Source organism: Sturnus vulgaris, chromosome 10 (genome assembly GCF_052056855.1).
Source record: "Sturnus vulgaris isolate bStuVul1 chromosome 10, bStuVul1.hap1, whole genome shotgun sequence".
In the NCBI taxonomy this organism is placed as follows: Eukaryota; Metazoa; Chordata; class Aves; order Passeriformes; family Sturnidae; genus Sturnus; species Sturnus vulgaris.
This window is the reverse complement of record NC_142252.1, coordinates 17232339-17254587: the sequence shown is the minus strand read 5'-3', so window position 1 is coordinate 17254587 and position 22249 is coordinate 17232339. Positions and strand designations below refer to the sequence as shown.

The 22249-nt window shown below is 41.6% G+C and overlaps 1 protein-coding gene across 2 annotated transcripts in view; it reads left to right on the top strand.

Moving 5' to 3' along the window:
• SENP5 (SUMO specific peptidase 5) overlaps nucleotides 1–22249 on the top strand; it is a 41267-nt gene that overhangs the window by 2193 nt on the left and 16825 nt on the right. Inside the window, exons 2-10 of one of the 2 annotated variants that reach the window (XM_014871567.2) lie at nucleotides 3504–5058; nucleotides 8193–8298; nucleotides 8446–8593; nucleotides 9208–9255; nucleotides 11164–11241; nucleotides 14499–14636; nucleotides 16277–16360; nucleotides 17755–17805; nucleotides 17895–21260. In XM_014871567.2, coding sequence (XP_014727053.1) covers nucleotides 4101–5058; nucleotides 8193–8298; nucleotides 8446–8593; nucleotides 9208–9255; nucleotides 11164–11241; nucleotides 14499–14636; nucleotides 16277–16360; nucleotides 17755–17805; nucleotides 17895–18005 — 1722 coding nt within the window. In that variant the 5' untranslated portion in view covers nucleotides 3504–4100 and the 3' untranslated portion in view covers nucleotides 18006–21260. Of the gene's footprint in view, nucleotides 1–3503; nucleotides 5059–8192; nucleotides 8299–8445; nucleotides 8594–9207; nucleotides 9256–11163; nucleotides 11242–14498; nucleotides 14637–16276; nucleotides 16361–17754; nucleotides 17806–17894; nucleotides 21261–22249 lie in introns of those variants that run through there. The other variant, XM_088170462.1, reaches the window with a different exon arrangement.

Below are 22249 nucleotides of genomic sequence, written 5' to 3'. Positions count from 1 at the left end.
TAGCAGCATTTGCTGGGACTGCTTTCCCCATTTATGTGCTTTTCAGTTAAAATCTGGGGTCTCTAAAACTCAAAAATAAATAGGACTGCCAAGGACTAATGGGTGGTTAAACTAAGAGGCTTATAAGGGTGAAAGATATGAATGTAAAGTATCTTTTACAGTACTCCACTGAACGTGATGTAAGTTGCAGCCATGTAAGTTGCAAATGGAGCAATCTGCTGATTGATCTAAGGAAAATACAGTGTGTGTGTGTGTGTGTGCACTGAATTTGTTACTCATAAAGGATTGAGGGCCTCATGATCCTTCGTTCCCATGCAAGTGTGCAGTACTTGATGTCAAGTTGCCATTCATGTTTGCTTGCAGCTTACCAGAGCTCTTGGGATAAGCATTCTGAAAACTGAGTGGTTCCCAAACATATTTTTTAAAAATTCGGGTATAAAACAAATTTATAATCAGAATCTGCCTTTAATATAGAAGTGTAACAGTCTGGGGTTGTCTTCGTCCAGTGCAAAAGAGATTGGGCCTTTTAATATTTAACCATTTGCAGATGATATGTCAAACACAGCTAAAGGGGTGAGTTATGGTAAATTCCTTTAACTTTTGGTCTTTAGGACGTGTACGTTTTGGGCTTTTTGAGTTTGAGGTTTGCTGGTGTAGTACTGGCAGCATCCCTGTGCAGTCACCCAGCACAGCACAGAAACCTGGCTACCTCTGCTGTCTAGCAAAACAACTGTTAGTGGTGCAAGTTCCTCAGTTCAGAGGTTTTTCATATGTATTAATGAATGGGGCAAATATTTCACTTCAGATTCTTTAACTTTGGGCAGTGCTTGCTTGGTTTTTGGTTTCACATTGCTGATTTCAGTTCCTTTTCTAGCAGTGCACTTCTAAGTTGTCCTTTTGTCTTGCTGGTTTATGGTGCCAAGTAAACCCAGTGATACTCCTGTAGCACTGGTGGAAAGTAAGTTCTTCAAGCAGCATCTTGAATTAAATATTTGCATATGGATTATCTTTTGTCACTCTAAGTAACACTGTTGTTAGAAAAGGAGCTGTTTCAGCTCCTAGGGCTGGGATTAATTGCTCTTTGGAGGCCTCCACTTTAAGGGGATCCAGACTCAAAACTGATCATGTTTGAAAAGGGAGAGGGGAGAGGAAGAAAACTTTGCTTGGATTAAATGGCTTACTCAACTTTATTTACACTTTAGGGAGAAACGTTTTTGTACAGAAAACTTGTGTAATGTGGAGAAATTGATGTGGGCATCACAAATAAACATTAAATATTTTTTAATCCTGTAAGTTATAATTAAATCCTTTTTTTAAAGATCTAAGTTAAAAATGAAACAGAAGAACAGGTAGGGAGAGTAGATTTCCTAACATCTTCCTTTGTTGCAGTTTTAAGAAGCTGGATCTCATGACACCAATGAGCAAATTATCTGTTTTCATTGCTGTTGCAATTGTGTTGAAACTGTGGCATCACCCTTGCCTCCATTCAGGTTTGCTTTGGGTCCTTTTTGTTACAGGACTTACCTTTGCTAGAATCTGATTCAGTGTTTTTCCTGCTATGATCCTAAGTTCAGTCTCCTGTGGGTAGAACAGTGGCAGCTGTAGGAATTTCAGCTCCTGTGTAATCCATGGCCATTCAGAAAGCCTTTTTCTATGTCTGAAGCATTGTCTGTGGAAGCTGCTGGGCTTGGCTGTGGGAGAGCAAGGAGAAAGGTGATGACTCCAAATTATTCAGAAGTGTTCTTAAAAACTGCCAGGTATGTGGCACCTATTGCAGAGCCTGAGAAAATTAAATCCTTACCTTCATCTGCTGTGCTCTACTTGGAGTGCTCAACACTTGCTGTGTTGGCAGAAGCCCCTTGTGTATGGGGCTCTGTTGAGAATGTTGAGATTTGCCTGGGTTTGTTTGTTTTACCTGGATGAAATGTGTCTGGAGTAGGCTGTCCAGCAAGCCTGTGGTTTGGCTGATGTTTACTGAGGCTACTCAAAGAATGTTTTGTAGGTGCTGCACACAATAGACAGACACATAGAGTTTGTAGTGGAAAAGCAGGCATCTGCAGTAAACTGCATCTAGGGTAGAGAAATAGGGAAGTGCTAGACGAGCAAGTACAAGAAAATTGGTGTGATGAGATGTTATGTCCTGATTTTTCTGATAACTGAGTTATGTGGTGAGTAATAGAGGGTTACAAAAGAGCCAGGCCCTGTTGCAGTGTTTTTATACTGTTAAGCTATGCTCTCGAAACTGCTGTTTGTGTCTAAGATGAGTAGAGTGAAAAATGCAGAGGAGCTTCTTAAGTCAGACTTTTTGAATACCTGATTTTGCAGGAGTCATTCATACTTGCCTTAGAAGTCCAGTTGTTAATGTTTTATTTTCATTTATAGACTCTATAGGCTCCTTTATTTTGAGCTACACATGCCTATGTCTAATGATTAGGAGAGACATGGCTTAGACAAAACTTGTTATAATAGTCTGTAAGTCAGAATAAGTCTGATAAAGGGGCAGGACAAAGTCCTTTTCTGAACTTGAGAAAAATACAGACTGGTAAAATACGGGATGGGATGTACATAGTGAGACTGGGGCAATTTGCATGAAGCATCCCATGTTGTCTGTGCTGCTTTTGCCTTCCCCTTGTGTTTCTGGATTCTTCTGACTTTTAATTAATATTTTTAGCTACGTAGTGAAGATAAACGCATATTACTGTGCATGCTTTACACTCTTGTGTAGTCTCAGATATATCCTTATTAAACACTTTGAGATGCAGGTTTTTTAGTGGGGAAAGAAATTTTAAAGATGATTAGCTGCTGCGCTGCATTGGTACTGCTTTGTTAATGCAAAGATAAACACTGATTACAGAAGCTGATAGTGGTGATGTCATACAGACTGAGGTGTTGCTGTAAATATAGAGCAATTACTTTGGGAGTAAACTGTGTCATTCTTTATCTAGTCAGAGAATCAAAATTTCTGTGGGTGTTTGTGTTTTGCTGTTCCTTTAAAAGAAAACTTTGTGTGAGTTTGTGAAATGTTTTCAGAGCTGCTCACGTTTATTGCGCAAGAGTAAGGGCTCCTTTGTGCAGTGTTGATGGGGTGGGGTACCTGCACACACTTGTTGATAACCCGGACTTCAAAGTTTTGTTTTTCAAAAGCCTTTTGAGGCAAGCTGGTTAACTGTGCTTGCCCTATGGCATGGGCAGTGAGAGAGGTTTAACCTCAGGCTAGAGAGTCATGAATTACATATGGAGAGCATGGGATGGTGGGAATTACCTGTTTATTGTTCTACCTCTAGGGAAGGTAAATGAGCAAAGCCTGTTTACACACCGAGCCGTTGCAACTATGACTTGTTTTTTCCTTTTGGTGGAAGTGCAAATGTCTTAGGGAATGTGGGGTTGTGATTGGAGGAGGGGGTGGAATTTTGGATAGGCATGTAGCCTGAGGGTGTGCCTTAGTGTTTTGCTATTATGTTACAGTCCAGATAACTCTGAATTCATTTCCCTTATTCTTTCAGCTGTCTTTGAAGATCATAATGCAGCAGAAAAATGAAAAGCCATAGAAGACATTTGCTTTGGCAAAGAAGTCAGCCGCAGGCCCAATCTGGAAGATGGACCACTGGTTTTGGGAAACTTGGGAAATACTGCTTCCAAAAGCAAGTTTTCCTAACTTAGAAGAGAAGACAGAGTGCTCATCTATTTGTGAGATTAAATCACAACAAACTGTGCAGAAGGAAGACACTTGAGCTCCAAAGCAGGTGGGCTCCTGATGTGCTTCTAAATGCAGAAACCTGTCCAAAACCTACTGTTGAAGTAGTTATAAAACCACTGAGAGCAAAAAGATCCTGTCCCTATCACGAAGCTGAAAGCTCGTCTGGAGAAGCAGTAAGGAAACTCAACAATGAATCCTTTCAGAGTAAAGATCCCTTGAATGAAGAATTTGAAACTGTTTCTGTTTTCAATAGCATCTCTGGCCATATCCATTATGTCTCATGTGGCTGGCTGGAAGGTGCTGCCTTACCTGTAAAGAAAGGTGGTTTTGTATATTGTGGGGAGGAGAGCAATAATGATGTGGGCGACACAGTCCTGGTAGTTTTAAACAACTATAAAAGGAAATGCTGTTGCAAAGGGAGTGGAATGGAACTTGTGGCCCCTTGACAGCTCTAAAGAGGTCCAAATTTAACCATCATACTGTAAAAAAGAGATTTTTATTTATGATGCATAAGAAACTTTCTATGGTTAGGTTTCGGTATAGAATCATAAAATTCCCGAAACTTCGAGCAAGAGGCAAGACTTGCAAATTAAGAAAAATCAAGCGAAGGTGGGTGCAGAAAGTTACAAGGGACCATCAAGAAACACTTCAGCAGGATTTTGAAAGTGGGTTCTGTAATTTGTTTTCCTCCTGGAAATCTAAAAGTAAGCGTCTTTGGAAGCGGTACAGCTTATCAGATATGAACAATAATACACCCAAATCTGTAGGAGCAGAAAATGAAATATGTGCACCTGAGATCTGCCACACACAGGATGTGTCTGCTGAGCCGTGTTCTGAGGATCCAGCATCCAGAGGGCAGGATGGCAGTGTCGATGCTGTCCCACCAGAACTGCATGTTAGAGCTTCTCCAGAGGCAGAAACCTTGCACCAAGTGGAGACCAACGGGGCTCTGGCAGAGGATCATTGCTCTGACATTGTCGTCTCTGTGACAGGAAAAGAAATTGGTGTTTCAGATCAAGATGGTGCAGAATCCAAGGAGGTTGAGGGTGTAGATGGAATGACACTGTTGCAATCCTCTTTGCCGGATTCTGATGTCAGTGATAATTTTGCAAATGGACCTTTCTCCATGGAGCTGGCACAGAATGAGGACAGCTCTAGCCAGATGGAAGTAGAAGGCTCCTTAAACCTGGACATTTTTAGTTCAAAATTACTAGATCACCCTTACTGTAAAAGTCCTCTTGAGGAGCCTTCACCAGAAAGCACAGGAAAAAATCTGAAATCAGGAACTCGGAAGGGAAGCAAAAGGAACAGTCAGAAAACTTCCCGGGTGGCTGATGAGCAGTTGGCATCGTGGCTTTGTGGTATACCTTTTAAATATCTTAGGGCATCCAGGAGTTCCTGAAAGCTGCTGCATGTATTGTGCAGTTTACATACTGTGTTAATTCCTTTATAAAAATGGTTTCTTATTCTGTATTGTAAAGGTCACTTAGCATAATATTTGATTAAATGAGGCTGCAAAGAGGAGAGCTGCGTGGAGGAGAGCTGCATGAAGGAGGGACAAATGAATGTTTATGTGACAAGCTATTTTAAGATTTTTTTTTAAGAGAATGCAATGTAGTTTAATTGGAATCTGCAGAAAATTGTTGGTAGGAAATTTAAATGTCTTGTCACGTGGAATCAAAAGGTTCAGGTTTTTAACCTGTTGACAATTGTTATTCTTAATTTGGTTTTTGAAAATTCTAGGTATTCTAATGCTTCCTTCTACCCTTATCCTCTCTTCTCTTGCTCTTAGTCTTAAACTAAGTCACTTAAACTCAGGTTTTAATAGCCAAATACTCTTCATTGTCCCTTATTTTTTTCTGCAGTTGTTCATGGAGTAAGCTTAATGACCCCTATGAGATAATATTTTTTAAAAATACTAGTCTTAGCAAAGGTTCAGCAAAAAAGCTTTGGGGTCTTTTTGTGCTATTCTGAGCATGCAGTATTCGATAGTCTCTCTAAAGAGAAGCATGATAAAAATAGTAATTGGTGTCTTATTTATGTGTAGTAGCTTTCTACACACAGAGTAAGGAGTAGTAAGCTAAGACGTTGTGCCATCTTGTGCCATCAGTGTAACTTCAGAGATGTTTTGATAACTTCCTTTGGAGAAATGGGCTTTTTAGAGTCCCATAAACTTTAAGCTGGTGTCAGTGAGTGTTAAAGGAATTGTTTGAAGTTTGACATGCTCTGACTTTTCTGCCTACCTGCTTGTCCTTCAATTTTGCAGTTGTTTTCTCTAAAACAAAATATGAAGAAGGAGACAGTGAACCTCTAGAGAGGAGTTAGCTCTCCACATCCATGTCTGTAAGTTAGTGTCAGATATGTATCTCTGTGGCTGGCTTTATGTGATCCAGCAAGGACCAGATGCAGTGTGAGAAATTGAGAGAAACTGGTAACTCAGTGAAGAGATCGCTTCTGCAATGGAGTTTTAAAATTTGTTCATCAGAAAAAGAGATGTAGTCCTTCTATAACAGGCGAGATCCGAGGTTGTATCAGAGTGGCAAAGGTTAAAGTTTTGTGGTCTGATAGTACAGTACTTCTGACTTTTTTCAGCTGAAAAGCTGTAAAGAAGAATTTTAGTTATGGTATAACTGTACAGGAGCTCTTGTGTGTTTAGGAGTGTTAATAATTAACTGCACCCTAAAAGGTAGTACTGACCTGGCAAGAGTTCCTGGGGTAGAAAAATGAAGGAGGTGCAAGTGTTAGGGCTGCTCTTGGGTTTTGAATTTCTCTGCAGCAGCTGAACTCGGACCTTAATGGGCTGCAATGCTTAGTGCATTCAGAAGTGCTATTAGGTATCAAACAGCCCCATGGTAAATCCTGTTCATGATGGGTATCTGATTTTGCCCCAGGGCTGAACTTTGTATTCTCTTACTTGAGTTACACCAGCCCAAGTGAGGTCAGTATTGCTGGAGGTCTGGAGCTCTGCTGCTCTTAGTTGTAATGACAAAAACAGTCCTTCCTCTGTGTATTAATAAGAAGTCTTCAAAAATTCTATATATTGAAACAGAAAAAGGTGCACTCACGAGCCTCATGCATTGTTTAGCTAGACTTCTAGCCAGAGTGAAAAACATCTTCCCTGTCACAGTGTACTGAGATATAAGGGATAAAAGTTTTTAGGCAAATATGTGGCAGAGTTGCAAGGAAGGTTCTTTCCCCATAAAGAATGCTTCATTGTGGTTTGATCTTGCTCTTCAATTCTTCCTCCCTTCCTTCTGTCATACTTCTTGTTATATCTTCACTGCTATTCTCAACTCATTGTGTTTGGGTTTTTTTCTTGGTCTGTCTCCTTTGGTTTTTATTCTTACTGCTGTTCTTCTGGCATTTTTTCTGTACAATGTTTCTCTCCTGTTGCTTTTTCCTATCCTGATCTTGAAAGTTTCCAGGAAATGTTCTTAAAGCCTTAGTAAGCACACACTGTCCTATCCAGTGATGCTCTGCCATCACACCCTAGCCTCAGAAGAGTCCTGGACTTTGGATTAATGCAATTTTCCTGGACTCTGATCTCAGATCCAGCTTTCTGTACACACGAGCTTTCTGTACAAAGAACACATGTTTTCTGCTGCATCTGAAAATTTATTTTCAGAGAGCGGGACAACTTGGTCTTTTTTCTCCTGTTTACTAGCAAGTGTTGAAATCCTGTTCTCCATTCTCTTTCATTCTCAGACTGGTTTTGGATGCTTGTATGGAATTTATATCTCCAGTGTTCCAGTCTTGTATTTGAGAAAGAAAAAGTCCGTTGCCTAGGTTTTTCAATTCCTCCAGCGTTCATCTCTTCATTATTTCCAAATTAATATCTTTTTCTGGTGTGGTTGCTCAGTGTTTTCCTGGGCAATGACAGGCTAACATGGCTCTCTGTGTAACCTTAAGTGCCATCCGTAGGATACAAGGGTAAAGGAGTTAAACTGGCTGGGAGCCTCTCTGGTGTCTTTTCCGTTCACCGTGGTGTGGCAGCGGAATTGAGCAGACTGCAAACACTGCCAGCTCCAGCTGCCTGCATTTGAGGAGAGTCATTCTGCCTGCCATAAGGACAGGATACTGGCTTTTCAGTGAAACCTGTTGCAGGAACTGATGGCTTTTCACGTTGCAGTAAAATGATTTAAAATGCTAATTGAAGTAGGGAAGGGGATGGATTCTTCTCTAGCACTGGTATAATTAGTTTGCTGCAGATATGTATGTGGATGGCAAGAACAGGGGCTGATCTTTTCCTGTGAAGCTGAGTGATCAGATTTGTGCATTTTTATTTTTGTCCTTCTTCCCCTACCCCCGCTTTTATTTAATGTTGCCAGTTTGAGATTAGGGTTCTTAAATAGATACTTGCCATGTGTGGTGCTGCATGTCGGTTGGGTGCAGAATGACTGCTGCTTGTACCTGTAAGAACTGAGAGCTTTATTGGATTGGTGAACTCAGAAGGTTTTTATATGTTTGCACTTTCATTTTTCTGGTATATTTAAAGGATTCCTAGATGAAGTTATGAAGAAATATGGCAGTTTAGTACCACTCTGTGAAAAAGATGTCATGGGAAGATTAAAAGAAGTCTTTAATGAAGATTTCTCCCATAGGTGTGTAGCAGTATCACATTGTGTACCTGGTAAAGAACAAATCACTTGCATTGCTACTGCATGCTCTGCATCTAACAACTAGCAGAACAGAATCCATTTGACATGACTTTGACTTGACTTTTCTCTACCTTTTCAATCCTGTTTTAGAAAACCTTTTATCACCAGGGAAATCATGAAGTATCGGGAAAAACATCCAAAAACCTCCACTTGCAATTTCCGGGTCTTCTATAATAAGCACATGCTAGATATGGATGATTTGGCTACACTGGAAGGCCAGAACTGGCTGAATGACCAGGTCAGAGATGCTTGGTGTTTATGTGCTTCCCTAACTCTTTTTAGCCCATTTATATTAGAATACCAGTTGTACACCTTCTGGGAACATTACAGGTGGACTATCCTTACTTTACACTAAAGTACAAGGAGTGGTGGGCAGCTTTTACAGTGACAGGTGCAGTAAGTCTGGAGGCTGGGAGTCACAATTAGACTGGTTTCCTTTTGAAGAAATGATGTTGTACTATTTTGATAAAATAGTGGTTACCCACATGGGTTTTAGTAACTTTCCTCATCCCCAGCTTGAGCAGAGCACAGGAATGACAGAGTGAAACAGCAAACTGTGGCCCACAGCCAAAAATCCAGAAAGACTGCAGAGCCCAGGGCACGCACCAGTAGATTTAAATTGAGTTAAACTGCATTTAAGATTGAGGCAGACTTCAAGCAGCCAGTTACAGTCTCTCTCCAAGATGACCACTATTAGTTGCAGAGTGCTTGTCCTTCAGACAACGTGGCTCTAAAAGCTTCTCTCCATACTGCTGGTCTAAGTGGGTAGGAGCCTATGGTTTGTGGACATTTGTGAATTTGCATTTTAAAAAGTTGTGATGTGTGTGTTTAACTATTTACAAACTCTTCCAGATAATTAACATGTATGGTGAACTCGTAATGGATGCAGTCCCTGAAAAGGTGAGGTGGTTTTATTATTATGCAAATGTACCTAATGAGAGATGGAAACTTTGCAGACTTCAGACAGAGAATCAGGATTCAACTCAACGATGGCCTGAGTGATTCCATTAAAATTTGTTGCTATGCGCTGCTCAGATTTTCTGCCTTTCCTTTTCTCTTTTCAGTGCTGTTACTCTTGTTTCAGGAGCTGTGTATATTAGCTCTGCAGGTGGTCTCTGTGGTAGCCTATTGTCGCTGATGTACCTGTAGAAGACACGAGCCCTGTTTTGGCCCATCCCACTCTCCTTACTTCCCTGGAGGTTTCTGTTTTCAGCTTATCTGCTTCTGAAGTGCTATATTCATGCCTTTGCTCACCAGCCTGGCGTTTCAGCTGAAATTTCTGATGAAGATGGATTTCTGCTGAGATGACAAACCATGAGTGTTAGCATCTGAACCATGCACATGTGCTGCTTGCACTCACCCTCCCGCCCACCTCGTAGCTGTGGGGGCTGTAACAGCTCAAGCTGTGTCAGCTGCCTGCCTGGTGAATGTGAATTTGTGTGGAGCTGCTTGGTTCCTTGGCAGTACTGACTCTGTAGGACTCTGTTTTGTGCATCCTCCTCAGAATGCTTACAGCCTTGCAACTGCAGTGCCTGACTGTTGGTGGCAGTTGAGAGAAAGAAAGTAAAAAAAAGTAATCAAGATAACACCCCCTCCCCATTTTGTGACTGAATTTGCTGCAGTGACAATTAAAAAGACCCATCTGTTTACTAGTAGGGCAGAACACTTTTCAGGTGAGACCACAAAGGAAGAACCAAACAAAGCCATTTTAGATGAGCTTTGCACAATGTAACTCTTAAAATCTTCAAGCTCTGAAGAAAGAGCGTTGTTGCTTTGATTGGAGGTGATGGTGATTCTTCATTAGTATTCTCTGTATTTCCTGAGTGTGCTAGGCTTGGGGTATTGGAGATTGTATCTGTTTGCTTGTGTCTGCTTTTTCTTCCTAGTGCATAATTGAAATCCTCATGGGAGATTTTGTGCTGGTACCTCAGAATGTGGTTTTGAAGTCTGCTGGCATAGCTAATGGGTGTTAGACTGTGTTCTCAGACGCTGAATTTTCTAATTTTTTTCAAGTAACAACTCAAGCCTTCTACCACCTCTACACCAGCAGAATTATTAAAAACAGATGTTGCAGATTTCTATTTGTATTAATCTGTTCCCATAATTGTAAGAAGCTAAGCACAGGGAATAATAGTGTTAACCTGGAGCTAATTTTTTTTTTTTGCATAAGCCTGCATTTTTTTGTCATAAATGTCAGTTTTCACTTACCAAATGGATTGGTCATATTCTAAAAATACTTGTCAATAGCAGAATATTATTCTTGTCAGGAGCTGGTCATAAGAGCTGAATACCAAAGACAATGTTGTTGGACTAAATCGCATAACTGGTTTGATCAATTTTTTTTCTGAGTCTCAGTTTCCAGCAACTAAAGCCAGAAGTTACTCCCTTCTCCACCACCCCCGTTTTTCCAGTCCAGTGTTCTCTTCCTTGTTCCTTGTAAAGAAAACAAAAACTAACTCCTGTAAAGAAAACAAAAACTAACTCCTTGTCCTGGTGTTTTTCTCACAAGTCCGTCCCCAACAAAAAATTAAACATGATATGCCTGGAGATACAAAAATGTAAATATAAATGCTGCAGTGGCTCACATGATATATTATAGGGAAATAAGGCTTGTTTTATTAGCTTGCTGAAGAACAGTAATAGTTGAGGCTTGGCAAAGCCTCTGTTTGTCCCTACTGGGGTTCTGTTTCTAAACCTGCATTAAATATTGCCTCATTACAAGTTGTTTTGTATAAATTATCCTGGGGGAAGGGGAATGACTGTGCATGAAAATTTCTGTGCTCATTTCTCCTCTCTCTCTCTTTTTAGGTTCATTTCTTTAACAGCTTTTTTCATAGACAGCTTGTAACCAAAGGATATAATGGGGTGAAACGATGGACTAAAAAGGTACCTTTAACATGGTGTCATCAGTGCTGGGGTTCTGCTGGGCTGGGCTCAGTCACTAACTTGAAGCTGGGTTACAGTGTGTTACTTGCAAAGGATGAGTTAGCAAAGGAGCTGTACAAAGCAGGGAGGGCTTGATGAAAATAGTAGCGTGGCACTATTCAAGTTAGTACGGGTATGTTGTGCTTGGAATGGCTAAATCTTCAGTGGGAGGTTATCTCTTTGTGTATGTTCATGCAAGTTGTTAATTTAACTGCAAGAAATGTCTCTTACTGCTCCTGACAGTGCCAGGTACACTAATCTACAGGAGGGCAGACTTAATTCTGCTTCTTCCTTTTATCTCAAACTGGCATTCTTTGAGAAAATCAAATTGTTACTCCAAGTAACACATACCAGGCACTAGAAAGCAAAAAGAGACCCATGGTTAATAAGTCAGACTGCTGTTCTCATGACAAGAGCAGAATTCACCTTGCTTTCCAGAACCCACACCAGATCATGGGTGTGATATTTTCAGGGGTAGCTAATGCAAAAAGAAATACTCTCTTTTTTTTTCTATTTTTTTCTATGAACATTTGTCCTTTCTAATATGGGAGATGAGGCAAGACTAATCAAAGGCCGTGTTTGAATGTATGATCTTTCTGCAGAAGTACTTAAATAGCACACATCTGTGAAATGCTAGAGATGAACTCATTATCCGAATATAAAATCTATTCATATATTTTATTAAAAATCTCTTTAAAGAGAGATGGAATATTGGTTCTTAATATTCCCATATATTATTTTTTAAACGTTCCTTTTCTCCAGCAACCCAAGTTTTGCAAAAACCCCCAAAATTAAGGTAGATTCTGGAAGCAGGATCTGTATTGTTTTTGCTGCTGAGAGGTACATGATGAGACAGGACAATTTTTAGGTATTCACTCTTAAATTCCTGAATAATCTCTCAAGCAAGAACGAGAACTAAACAGTTTCTATGGGAAAGATTCTGTAGACTCCTTCATCCTGCAATGTGCAATTAAGGGGAATTTATTTCTGCTCTTTAAACGCACCAGAGTATTGCACCATGTTTTGTAAATGTTCTTTCCTGGGATACAGGGTGTCCTGTGCTGGCTCTGGCTGCAGTGGTTTCAGAGCTCCTGTTTGTGTCTGTCCCTTCTGATCACCCATCGCACTGGCACTGATCTACTGTCATGACACAGAGCTGACTCTGCTCTCTTGGTGAAGTGAATCTGGGTTGCCACCGCTCTTCCTGTACATCGGTTCATAACTAAAGACCCCACTTTTGGCTGCCTGTTTCTACTCTTCTGCTCTAGGATTGCACACCTGCAGTAATCCCACAACTAGGGCCACATGAGGACCCTTCAGTTTCGTGTGGCTCTGCTGTTGCTGGACGTCACAGAAGATGTAGTTCATTTATCTTCCTCCAGTTTTCCTTTGTGGTCTCAGCTTGCTGCTGGCTGACATCCCTCTGCTTCTCTCCAAGAATGATGGATCTGTGTGTAGTGAGTGTGCTGTAATCCAGTCAGGAAGCAGTTTCTGCAGGTGGGAGCAGGGTCGATGCTTGTCACAATCAAAGGACTGTTGTGAGCCAGGCTCGGCTGATAACTGCTGTGAATGCCCAGACCTTTTTGTCTCTTCGACTTCCTATTGTTACTTAAGAAATAGACTTTTCTTTCCTACAAAAGACCTGCCCTTGCCAGTAGTGTTGCAATTATGTACTGTTCAAATTGCACAGTGCTTAAAAAAAACCAGGAAAAAAGCTTAGAAATCTTCCCACAGGATGAGTTCATTTAGTTCAGTATTCTATTTTTGCTTATTTTCTGGACTGTGCCACCAAAACCCCAGTAATTAGACACTTTTTTCAAGAGGAGCTAGGAGAAGGAAGATCATGAAAGGCCCTGGCTTGGCTGGCTTCCAAAAGCATAAGGGCTCATCTGCCATACAGACACCGGGGGTGTTGCATCTGATCTACTTGTTCTGTACTTCAAGACCTTTTCCCTTGTTTGCTTGCCTGTGACCACAGTACATCTGCTACAAAGTTAGCTTTGAGAAAGGATGAATCTGCTCTACCTTCTAACCCTCCTTTCCTCTGCTCACCAAAGCATCCTGCACTCCTCTGCCTTCCTCTGGCAAGTCCCAGAGCCTGTGTTAGAGCAGAAATGGTTTGCAAACTGCAATCTTCCTGTTTTTGTGGGGTGTTTGTAATTACAGCTTCTTCATAGAATCATGGAATGGTTTGAGTTGGAAGATACCTTACAGATCATCCAGTCCCACCCCACTGCCATGGGCAGAGACATCTTCCACAGTCCCAGGCTGCTCCAGGCCCTGTCCAGCCTGACCTTGAACACTTCCAGGGATAGGGCAGCCACAGCTTCTCTGGGCAACCCGTGCCTGTGTCTCACCATTCCAACAGGGAAGAATTTCTTCCTTACATCTAATCTAAACCTGTCCTCTGTCAGTTTAAAGCCCTTTCCTCTTGTCCTGTCCCTCCATGCCCTTGACAAAGTCCATCTCCAGTTTGTTGTAGCCCTTTAGGTACTAGAAGGTGCATAAAGTCTCTACAGGGCCTTCTCCAGACTAGGTAGCCCCAACTCCCTCAGTCTATCTTCATAGCCTCTGAACATATTTTTGTCTTCCTTCCTCTTTCTGACATATGGGGGCCTCAGAGCTGGACACAGCACTGTAGGGCTAGTCTCCTGTGAGAGCAGTGGAAGGGCAGAATCTCCTCCCTGACTTGCTGGCCTCACTGTGATACAGCCCAGCATGCAGTTGGATTTCTGAGCTGTGAATGCAAATTTCTGCATTGTGTTGAGCTTCTCATCAACATGCCCAAAGTCCATCACCTACTCACAAAGCAGCTCTGATAGAAATGAGTGGTGCTCACACCGGACAAGTGTCATTACTGAAGAGATGTAGCTAACCTAAACTGAGGCTCGATTGTATTGCCATTATTACCTAACAAATCCCACTTCAACACAGATGTTGCAGTGCAACATGAGCAGGATTTTGTCACAAATACAGTAGTGATTAGTTCTGATACTGTACAAGGTTCCTCAGCCACTTTCTGGACTGTAACTGTATTATTGTGCCTGCTAATAAGTTGTGTATTAGGTAAACATGAAGAATGTGGTGAAAGAGTGGAGGGGGCAAAATAAGATTTCAGTTATGGAGTGGCAGAGAGGAAACCTGGATACAATTAATCTCTTGCTTTGCTGTATTCTGCCTGTGGAACTCTCTCTAATATATGTTGTTCTTTTTGCCAGGTGGACTTGTTTAAAAAGACTCTTTTGTTAATTCCTATTCATCTGGAAGTCCACTGGTCCCTCATTACTGTGAACATCCCCAGTCGAATTATTTCATTTTACGATTCCCAAGGCATTCATTTTAAGTTTTGTGTAGAGGTAAGAGTGACAGCTGTGTCCGCAGAACTGTTTCCTTAAACAAAACACTCCCCCTTTGTTTCTGTTCAGCCATAAACTTTAAATGTGGTATATCTGTCATTGTCTTGCTGGGTATGAAATGAGAATCAGCCTGTCCTGCTGAGGAGTCTGAAGCACAGAGCTCGAGGGTCACACCAGAGCCAGGAGCTGAGGTCAGATTGCCTGTTGCCCAATTAGCCTGACCGTGTAATCAGCACAGCTTTGGTGACTCTGACTTGGCACTCCCACAAAAAGCAGTAGCTCAAAGCCCAGTGCCATGGGGAAGCAGAAGAACCCCAAGGAGAGTGAGGGCATTTCTTTCATCTGGTAAGGGACTTGTGTTTAGGATAAATGATAAATTGTGGTCCTTTAGGAGATAGGTTGCCTGGGTGAGAGCACAGGACTGAAGATGCTGTAGTGTTGCCCAGTGGGGTTTATGTGTTACTGTGCTATTAACAGTGTGTTGCCTTTTTCCTTGGCCTGCATTGAAACAGGGTGTTTGGTTATAACCCAGCCACCTTTCAGGGCTGCAACCTGAACACTGGAGTTAAATTATCAGTCTTCCTGATAAAGAGCAGCCAGGAAATTTTTGCTGGGCTTAGCAAATTGTAATGACCCTCTTACAAAAGCTAATTTTGTCAACTTAATTGCTTGCTTGATGCAGCAGCCCTCTACTTTTAACTGTGTGTAGTTGTTGGCTTAGAGAAGAGTAGTAATTATTGTACCCAGGAGAGTTCCCAGCTAGGACTTCTGAATGAAGATAGTATGCCTGCTGGCATTTGCTGAGGATGAGGCTAATGTTTGTCCTGGGAGCAAGAGATCTCATGCTCTCTAGCTTGTGAATGTGCAGCATGAACCAGCCATCCCTCTTGGTAGCCCTACAGTCTCTCGTGCAACCTTGCAATAAGATTTCTCCCGTCCCATTCCAGGCATTTGCACCTCAATGTCTCACAGACATGAGGAACTTTTATTTCAGCCTGTTCTAAATTTCACTGTGATCCACACACTAAGGTGAATATTTGTGTGCTGCAGCGTTTAAATTGTGCTCTAAATGCCCAGCCTGTTTACAGAGAAGTAGGATTTGCTTAACCCAAGACCATGGTCTCATTTATCTTGCTTCCTTCTCTTCGCTTGTGTCAGCCTATTTTTTTTCCTGTATGTCACTAAAACTCTCCCTGGAGCTTTGTTGATTAGCTGCAGAACTCGAGCATTTTGTATTGAGATTCCAGCAAGAAACTGCGGTCATATTGAATGTAAGGGCCTTGGTGTCAGCCAGTAAGCCAGGAAAGAACACATGCCAGGCTGCTCTGTTTTTCTCTGCATATCTGGGAGCACTCTGACCTTGTGTCTGGATGCCACAGCTAGTCTGGTATGAAGTAGAGCAGTGTACAGTGTGGCTGAGGGGTGTTAGAGCTCCCCTTGATAGACTAACATGAGCCTTGATGGTAGAAGGTGCAGTACCCACCAGAGTTAATTTCTTTACCTCTAGATTTGAGCTCAGCTCCTAATGCTCACCTGAAATTTGTCCTCATTGTCAGAAGGATACCAACCAAGCAGTCAATGTTTCTCTCCTGTTCTTTAGTGGGTGAATAATACTGCTTTTTTTCCTTTCTTCTTTGAAGAACATTCGAAAGTATTTGCTGACTGAAGCAAAAGAGAAGAATCACCCCGAGTTCCTTCAGGGTTGGCAGACTGCTGTGACAAAGGTAAATGACAGCACTTTGAGCCCTGGGCTCTGACTTTGTGGGAGATTTCATAAAGCTGCTTCTAAATTCATATATTTGTACAAGTAGTAAATGGGTTTATGCTGCCCATATATGGAAGGTGAGGGGGGAGATGAAGGTAGTTACACATGGGAATTCCAGCACTGTTGCTCATTCAACTCTCACCAGGGCTTTAGCAATTCCTGCAAGTGGCTTGGTGATCTGAGTTGTTCCCTGGACAATTAAATGTGTGCACAGCAAAACCTGCAGCTGGTATCCATACAGACACAAGGTCAAGGACTGAATGAGCTGGACACTCAGCTACTCCCCTTCTCATGAAAGGACTGTTCTGAATGGATGGGCTTTGGTGAGGGAGGGAACAGGCTGGTGTTGCTACTGTTGATATTTTATGTTTCCTATGGATAGAGGGCTTTGGTCTCCAGGGCTGCTTGTGGCACATTGTGTTTGATCACAAATAAACAAAGTCTGGCAACAATAAAAGGGAATAACTTGTGTGTAGTGTAAATGAGGGAATATGTAATTTGCTAGCCATCCCATAATGGCTCCAAAGATATAAAACAGGTCATTGCACACTAGACATACTTCCAGCAGCTCCCTCCTTGCACCGGTTTATTTTTAGATGCTGATACAATGATGAAATGATCCCTCTCTGCACTCATGCACAACCTGTGCAGTCAGTTCATCCTCCTGCATTCTGTGAGGCAGAAGATCTGGGAGTTGAGAAAAAAAACAATTACTTTGCCTTTTCAAGTGCCAGAGACATAATAGCACTAGTGATTGGGACTTTTTAGCTCTGCATATCAAAATTGAGCATGTTTGAGGAAATAATGAAGGTTGAAAGTTATCATTTGAGACTGCCTTGCTCAGCCCTGTTGCCTAGTGATGAACCATTTGTCATGTTCTCTGAAACCCTTTGGTGTGGCTGGGGGAGGAAAGCCACTGCTGGTAGCATGGATGCTGAGAGTAATCTTCCTCTAGGCCTGTGTGACTTTGCTGATATAATTTTGTCCTGTGTAAAGTAGATAATGCTGTACAAACATTTATTTAAACTAATTGAGAAGCTGTTCTGTGTAGGTCACTAAAAGAAAATAAACTTGAAAGAAAGACTTGTAATTTATTTTCCTGTTCTACACTATATATTTTTCTAAATATTAGGTGTTATTCTAACAAGGTGTTGAGTGTCACCTTGCAAAGTTTGAGATGAGAACAAGTAATTACAACTCCAGTTTCTGCTACTGCAGAACAGGTAGCTCTGAGCATGAGTTCTGATCCTTATGCTGAATCTCCTCTTGGACTTGAAGCAGGAGTTAGAGAAAGAAGGGATAAGTAAAAAGATAAGGATCTGACATATCTGTGGTTGTTTCTCTTCCTTTCAGTGCATTCCACAACAGAAAAATGACAGTGACTGTGGGGTTTTTGTGCTCCAGGTAAGAGTATTCCTTTTTAAAAATCAGTGGCCTGTATTGTTCATGTAGTAAATGTCCTTTTTTCAACTAAGCCTTTTCCTTTTCCCCAGTACTGCAAGTGCCTCGCCTTAGACCAGCCTTTTCAGTTCTCCCAGGAAGATATGCCCCGAGTGAGAAAAAGGATTTACAAGGAGCTGTGTGAACGCCAGCTAATAGACTAATAAAATGCAGCCAACCTAATTTCTCTGGCATTTCTGACAAGTTGCAGCTGGTGTTTGTGTACTTGAATTTCTGAAAATTTCCATAAATTTTGAGCGTTTCTCAGCTGAGTGGTGTGGCCACTGTTGTTACCTCAATCTTCTGCAAAGTTCTTTAATTGGCAGAACATAACAGAGCTGCCATAGACTATTCCTAATGTCAGTTTGGTTCTCTTATGTTCTTTCCTGTATTTAATATTTATTATTTCAGCATGCATATAGGCAAAGCATGCAACTAAAACCATGAAATGGTAGATTTGGGGCACCTTTGAGGTGTAGCTAGAAATGACAAATACAGGTGAATTTGTCGGGAAAAATAAAGATGCATGATATGTTTTCTGATGCAATAATGCTTTGAATGTATCAAAAAAAAAATCAATGCCATAAAAAGAACAGCTAGAACCTATTTGATAGTTCCATTGTCCCTGTTGTGGCTGTGTAATACTGAATACCACATTTTACACATTTTTAGGGTGGCTAAATTCATCTACAGTTTTAATTTGTGAAGATCCCTTTTTCAAATAGTTCAAGATGCTAATAAAATTTGTTCTGTTAGCATTTCTCTGGCTGTCATTATCAGCCTGTCTATAGATAAAAAGCAGCCTTTGCACAAATAAAGCTTCAGCATTTGTCTGTATAATAGAAAGTACAGAAGTGTTCAGTCAGTCGGATGGTAAGTTCCTAGATGCTGCAGAAGTCTCCATGATGTGTGTATTAAGGAGAATTATAAAGCTGGCCTTGAAGAGTCACAGCTTAGATCGTAAGATAAACTCCTTGGCTGTAACTGTTTACATCTCAGATGGCTTTGAGTCATTTCTCAGATCCACAATATGCAGTGAAAATGTACCATTTCTCCCTTCAGCTCTGTCTTCAAAGATTGTTGTCTTTAACCTTCCGTTGGCTTTTGCTTTTGTTCAAATGTAAATTAATTCATTTCTGCTGCATCTGCTGTTTGATTGTCTCCAACATCCCTGGTTTTGTCTGCGTTCAGTAGCACGATGGGTCTGGTTGGGAGTTCCAGCACTTGTGGTGGGTGCAGTACAAACACAGCAAGGTGATGTCATCCTGCTCCAGAGGGGTGGGAGCCCTCAAGCCCAGCCCTGAACTTTGCAGGGTTGTTGTGCTGGGCAAAGGATGAGGGAGAGCAGTGGATCTGCTGGGCTTTCACCTTGGTCTGTAAACTGTGATGTGCTCCTTGCTGAAGGGAGCTACTTCTGTTTGAAGAGATTGTTGTCTGGCACTGCTACACCGGCAAATGTCTTTGCTGTGTTTTTCTGCCAGATACAGGAATGAGCCCAGAGGAAAAGTATTTTCATTGCTTAACATCATCTGCTGCACAGCTTCACTTTTTGTCTGTCCGTAGCCCTGGCTTCTGATGGAGGAAAACCACTTTGACTTCCCTGTCTTGCAAATTAATTCAAACTTGAGCTAAGCCAGGTGCAAATCCCTCCTAGATGATGGGAGGGAGAAGGGAGAGAGTGCCAAGCACAGTCAGGCCAGGAAGTGGAAGCACGTGCACACTGTGCTCTGCTGGAGAAGGAGTTCCTGCAGTATCCTTGCATGTTCCCACTTCCCCTTGTTGGCAGCTGGCAAGGACTGGCTTAATTTAGCAAGATAAGGAAAGCCTTAAGCACTTGGTTAGATAATTTAAACAAGGAACTTAATGAATCAGAAAGAACCTAAAATCCAGACAAGCAAGATACATCTGCCCATTGTATGGTGCAGAGCGCCCCACAGCACAGGGTTTATTTGTGTTTCCCTGAGGTGTAACTGACAGGACAGCAGCACCTTCTTGAGGTGTGTGCTTGTGAGCAGTGGAGGGTGACTTCCATGAAAACTGAAACTTGGGATGTAGTTTCTCCTGTGGGGTAGCACATATAAGCCAGTGCTGCCATTCTCATCTTCTTTGTGCACTGGTGTCACAGGAATGATTCCAATGCTTATGTGGTGGGACAACTGATCCAGGCCACAACTAACCCAGAGGACAGTTCTTACCTCAGTATAATTTGCTACTCAGTGTATATCCTGGCATGAAGGAATACACAGGATTGGGTGGCCAGGAAGAGATGTGGAGGTGGTGCCACTTTGGGTGCATTGCAAGTGAGGCTTTATTTTCAAGACTGTCAGAAAGGGAGTGGAACAAAAAGAAAACTGCATGAGCAAATTGCTTTTATTTTCAGAACTTGAGCAATTTGGTAAGGAAGCTTGAAAGGTGTCCTGTGAGACTACCAGCCTGGGAAGCTCAATGCCTCAAAGAAAAACCCTTATTTTTTTGCAACTTGCGTTGTCTTGTTGAAAGATATTTTTCATTGCATGGGAATGTGCTGGAACATTGCACTACAGACAGTTGTTTCCTGAGGCTTGATGCCTACTACTGGTTGGTAGGATCCATCTTGCTCTATATGAGAGATCGTGAGGAGTCTTTAATCACAATCCCCTTATCAGCAGCATCAGCCAAAGTGCAGGATTTCTGTGAACTGTGTGTTGAACATGGGTGCTTTGAAGCAAGTGCATGTGTGTCCCAGATCGTTTGAGGGGAGGGGGCTTGCACTTGAATCTGCTGCCTTGTGAACTGGGGAACAGGGTGGGGAAACATGCATGTTGGAAAGTACTTGTTATGTGCTTTCTTGTCATCTAGAGGTTTCCTGACAAGTGTTCCAGTTGGTTATGGGGCAGCACAGAGGAGTTGCACTTGAGTCTCCAGCTGTGAACACACCAGTAAGGGGCCTCTGAAAAAAAAAAAAGAAGGGGAAATTGAAAACAGATCTAATGTAAGCAAAGTATGTTGGTGCAGTGTTGAAATTAATCACAGGCAGTCGGAATCTCAGGCTCTGTAATGGTGTATCCTGTGAAACTGGACTAATTAACTCCTCCTTGAGAATGTCTTTGATGCCTTAAAGGAGATGGACTTCATAATCTGTAGTCATTTTACTAGTTCTTAAAACATTCAGAACTATGTAGAGTGTTTTTATTATGAGAGGCACATTTATGTGGATGTAGTTATGGCTGTTAGCAATTCCATTAATGTGATCTTCAGATTTTCATAAATCACTCTGAACTGGTTTGGCAGATGCTTAAATTTCACGACTTGTTCCAAAGAGATTGTCTCGCTGTGCTGATTTATACAAATAGTCCCAGAACTGGTGAAGCCTCTGCCTTGTGCGTGACAAATTTAAGCTACCTGAGTTGTAATAAACCTTAAACAGAATTGAAAATGAATTATCAGTTTCCATTTCATTTGCTTTAATCTATAGTTTTAAATGACTGTGCCCCTGATACAAATCAATAAATGCAGAGTGTGGCCTTGATTCTGCAAGGGGAGTGGAGAGATGCCTATTGCTGAGCTGCTGGTACTTGCAGAATGGAGGCTGGACCTTTGTGTTGTCTTATATGCAGTTGTTCTGTTCTTACCTGACTCTCCTGAGTGTGAAGGTGATATTTTGAATATTTCACATGCACTGATCACTGAGCCAGACAGGCTTACACCGAGCTGCTGGCTTGTGTTGAATCTCCAGTGTAATGCTTAAACTACCTTTACTTTCTCTGAGTTTTGATTGGCGTTATCTACTTGTAGCATTTACTCAATTCAGTGTGAAAATTTAAACCTTGGGAAGTGCTGCAGAGTTAACTCCGCTGAGCAATGACTCCGCTGTGGGTGTGCTCTTGCATTGAATGAAGCCCATGTTCCTGTGAAGTAATAAAATTGAGTTTTACTATAAACCTTATTTTCTTTCAGCTGTTTGGTTTCACTTTAATTTTAAAAGCAACCGATGTGATATTTGAGGGAATGTTTGTAGCAGCTTGTTTTGGGATGTGTTATTAGGAGAAGCCTCTCCAGTTGATTAGTTCAGTAACTCTGAGCTGAGACTAATGATGCTCTCTGTCTCACAGTGATGTAACTTACTGTGGTTTAAGTTCTGACAACATACAAGATTGGAGATGTCACCCATTGCATAAATAAGGGTGGAAATCTTGCATTAGACACTTTCTTCTAAGGTGGCATTTAAAAAACACAAATCTGTCAACAGAGCATGTAGGACTTAAATTGCTTTTCTAGATCAAAATACACTAATGCCCTTCTTGTATTACTTGTGGATTTAGCTGTGTAACTATAGAGTTAAATCTTGTCTTTGCCACATGTTACAAAGCTATACAGCTTGTGAATTTGTGATAATGGTGAGAATGAAGGCTTAGCAAATGTCTCTTTA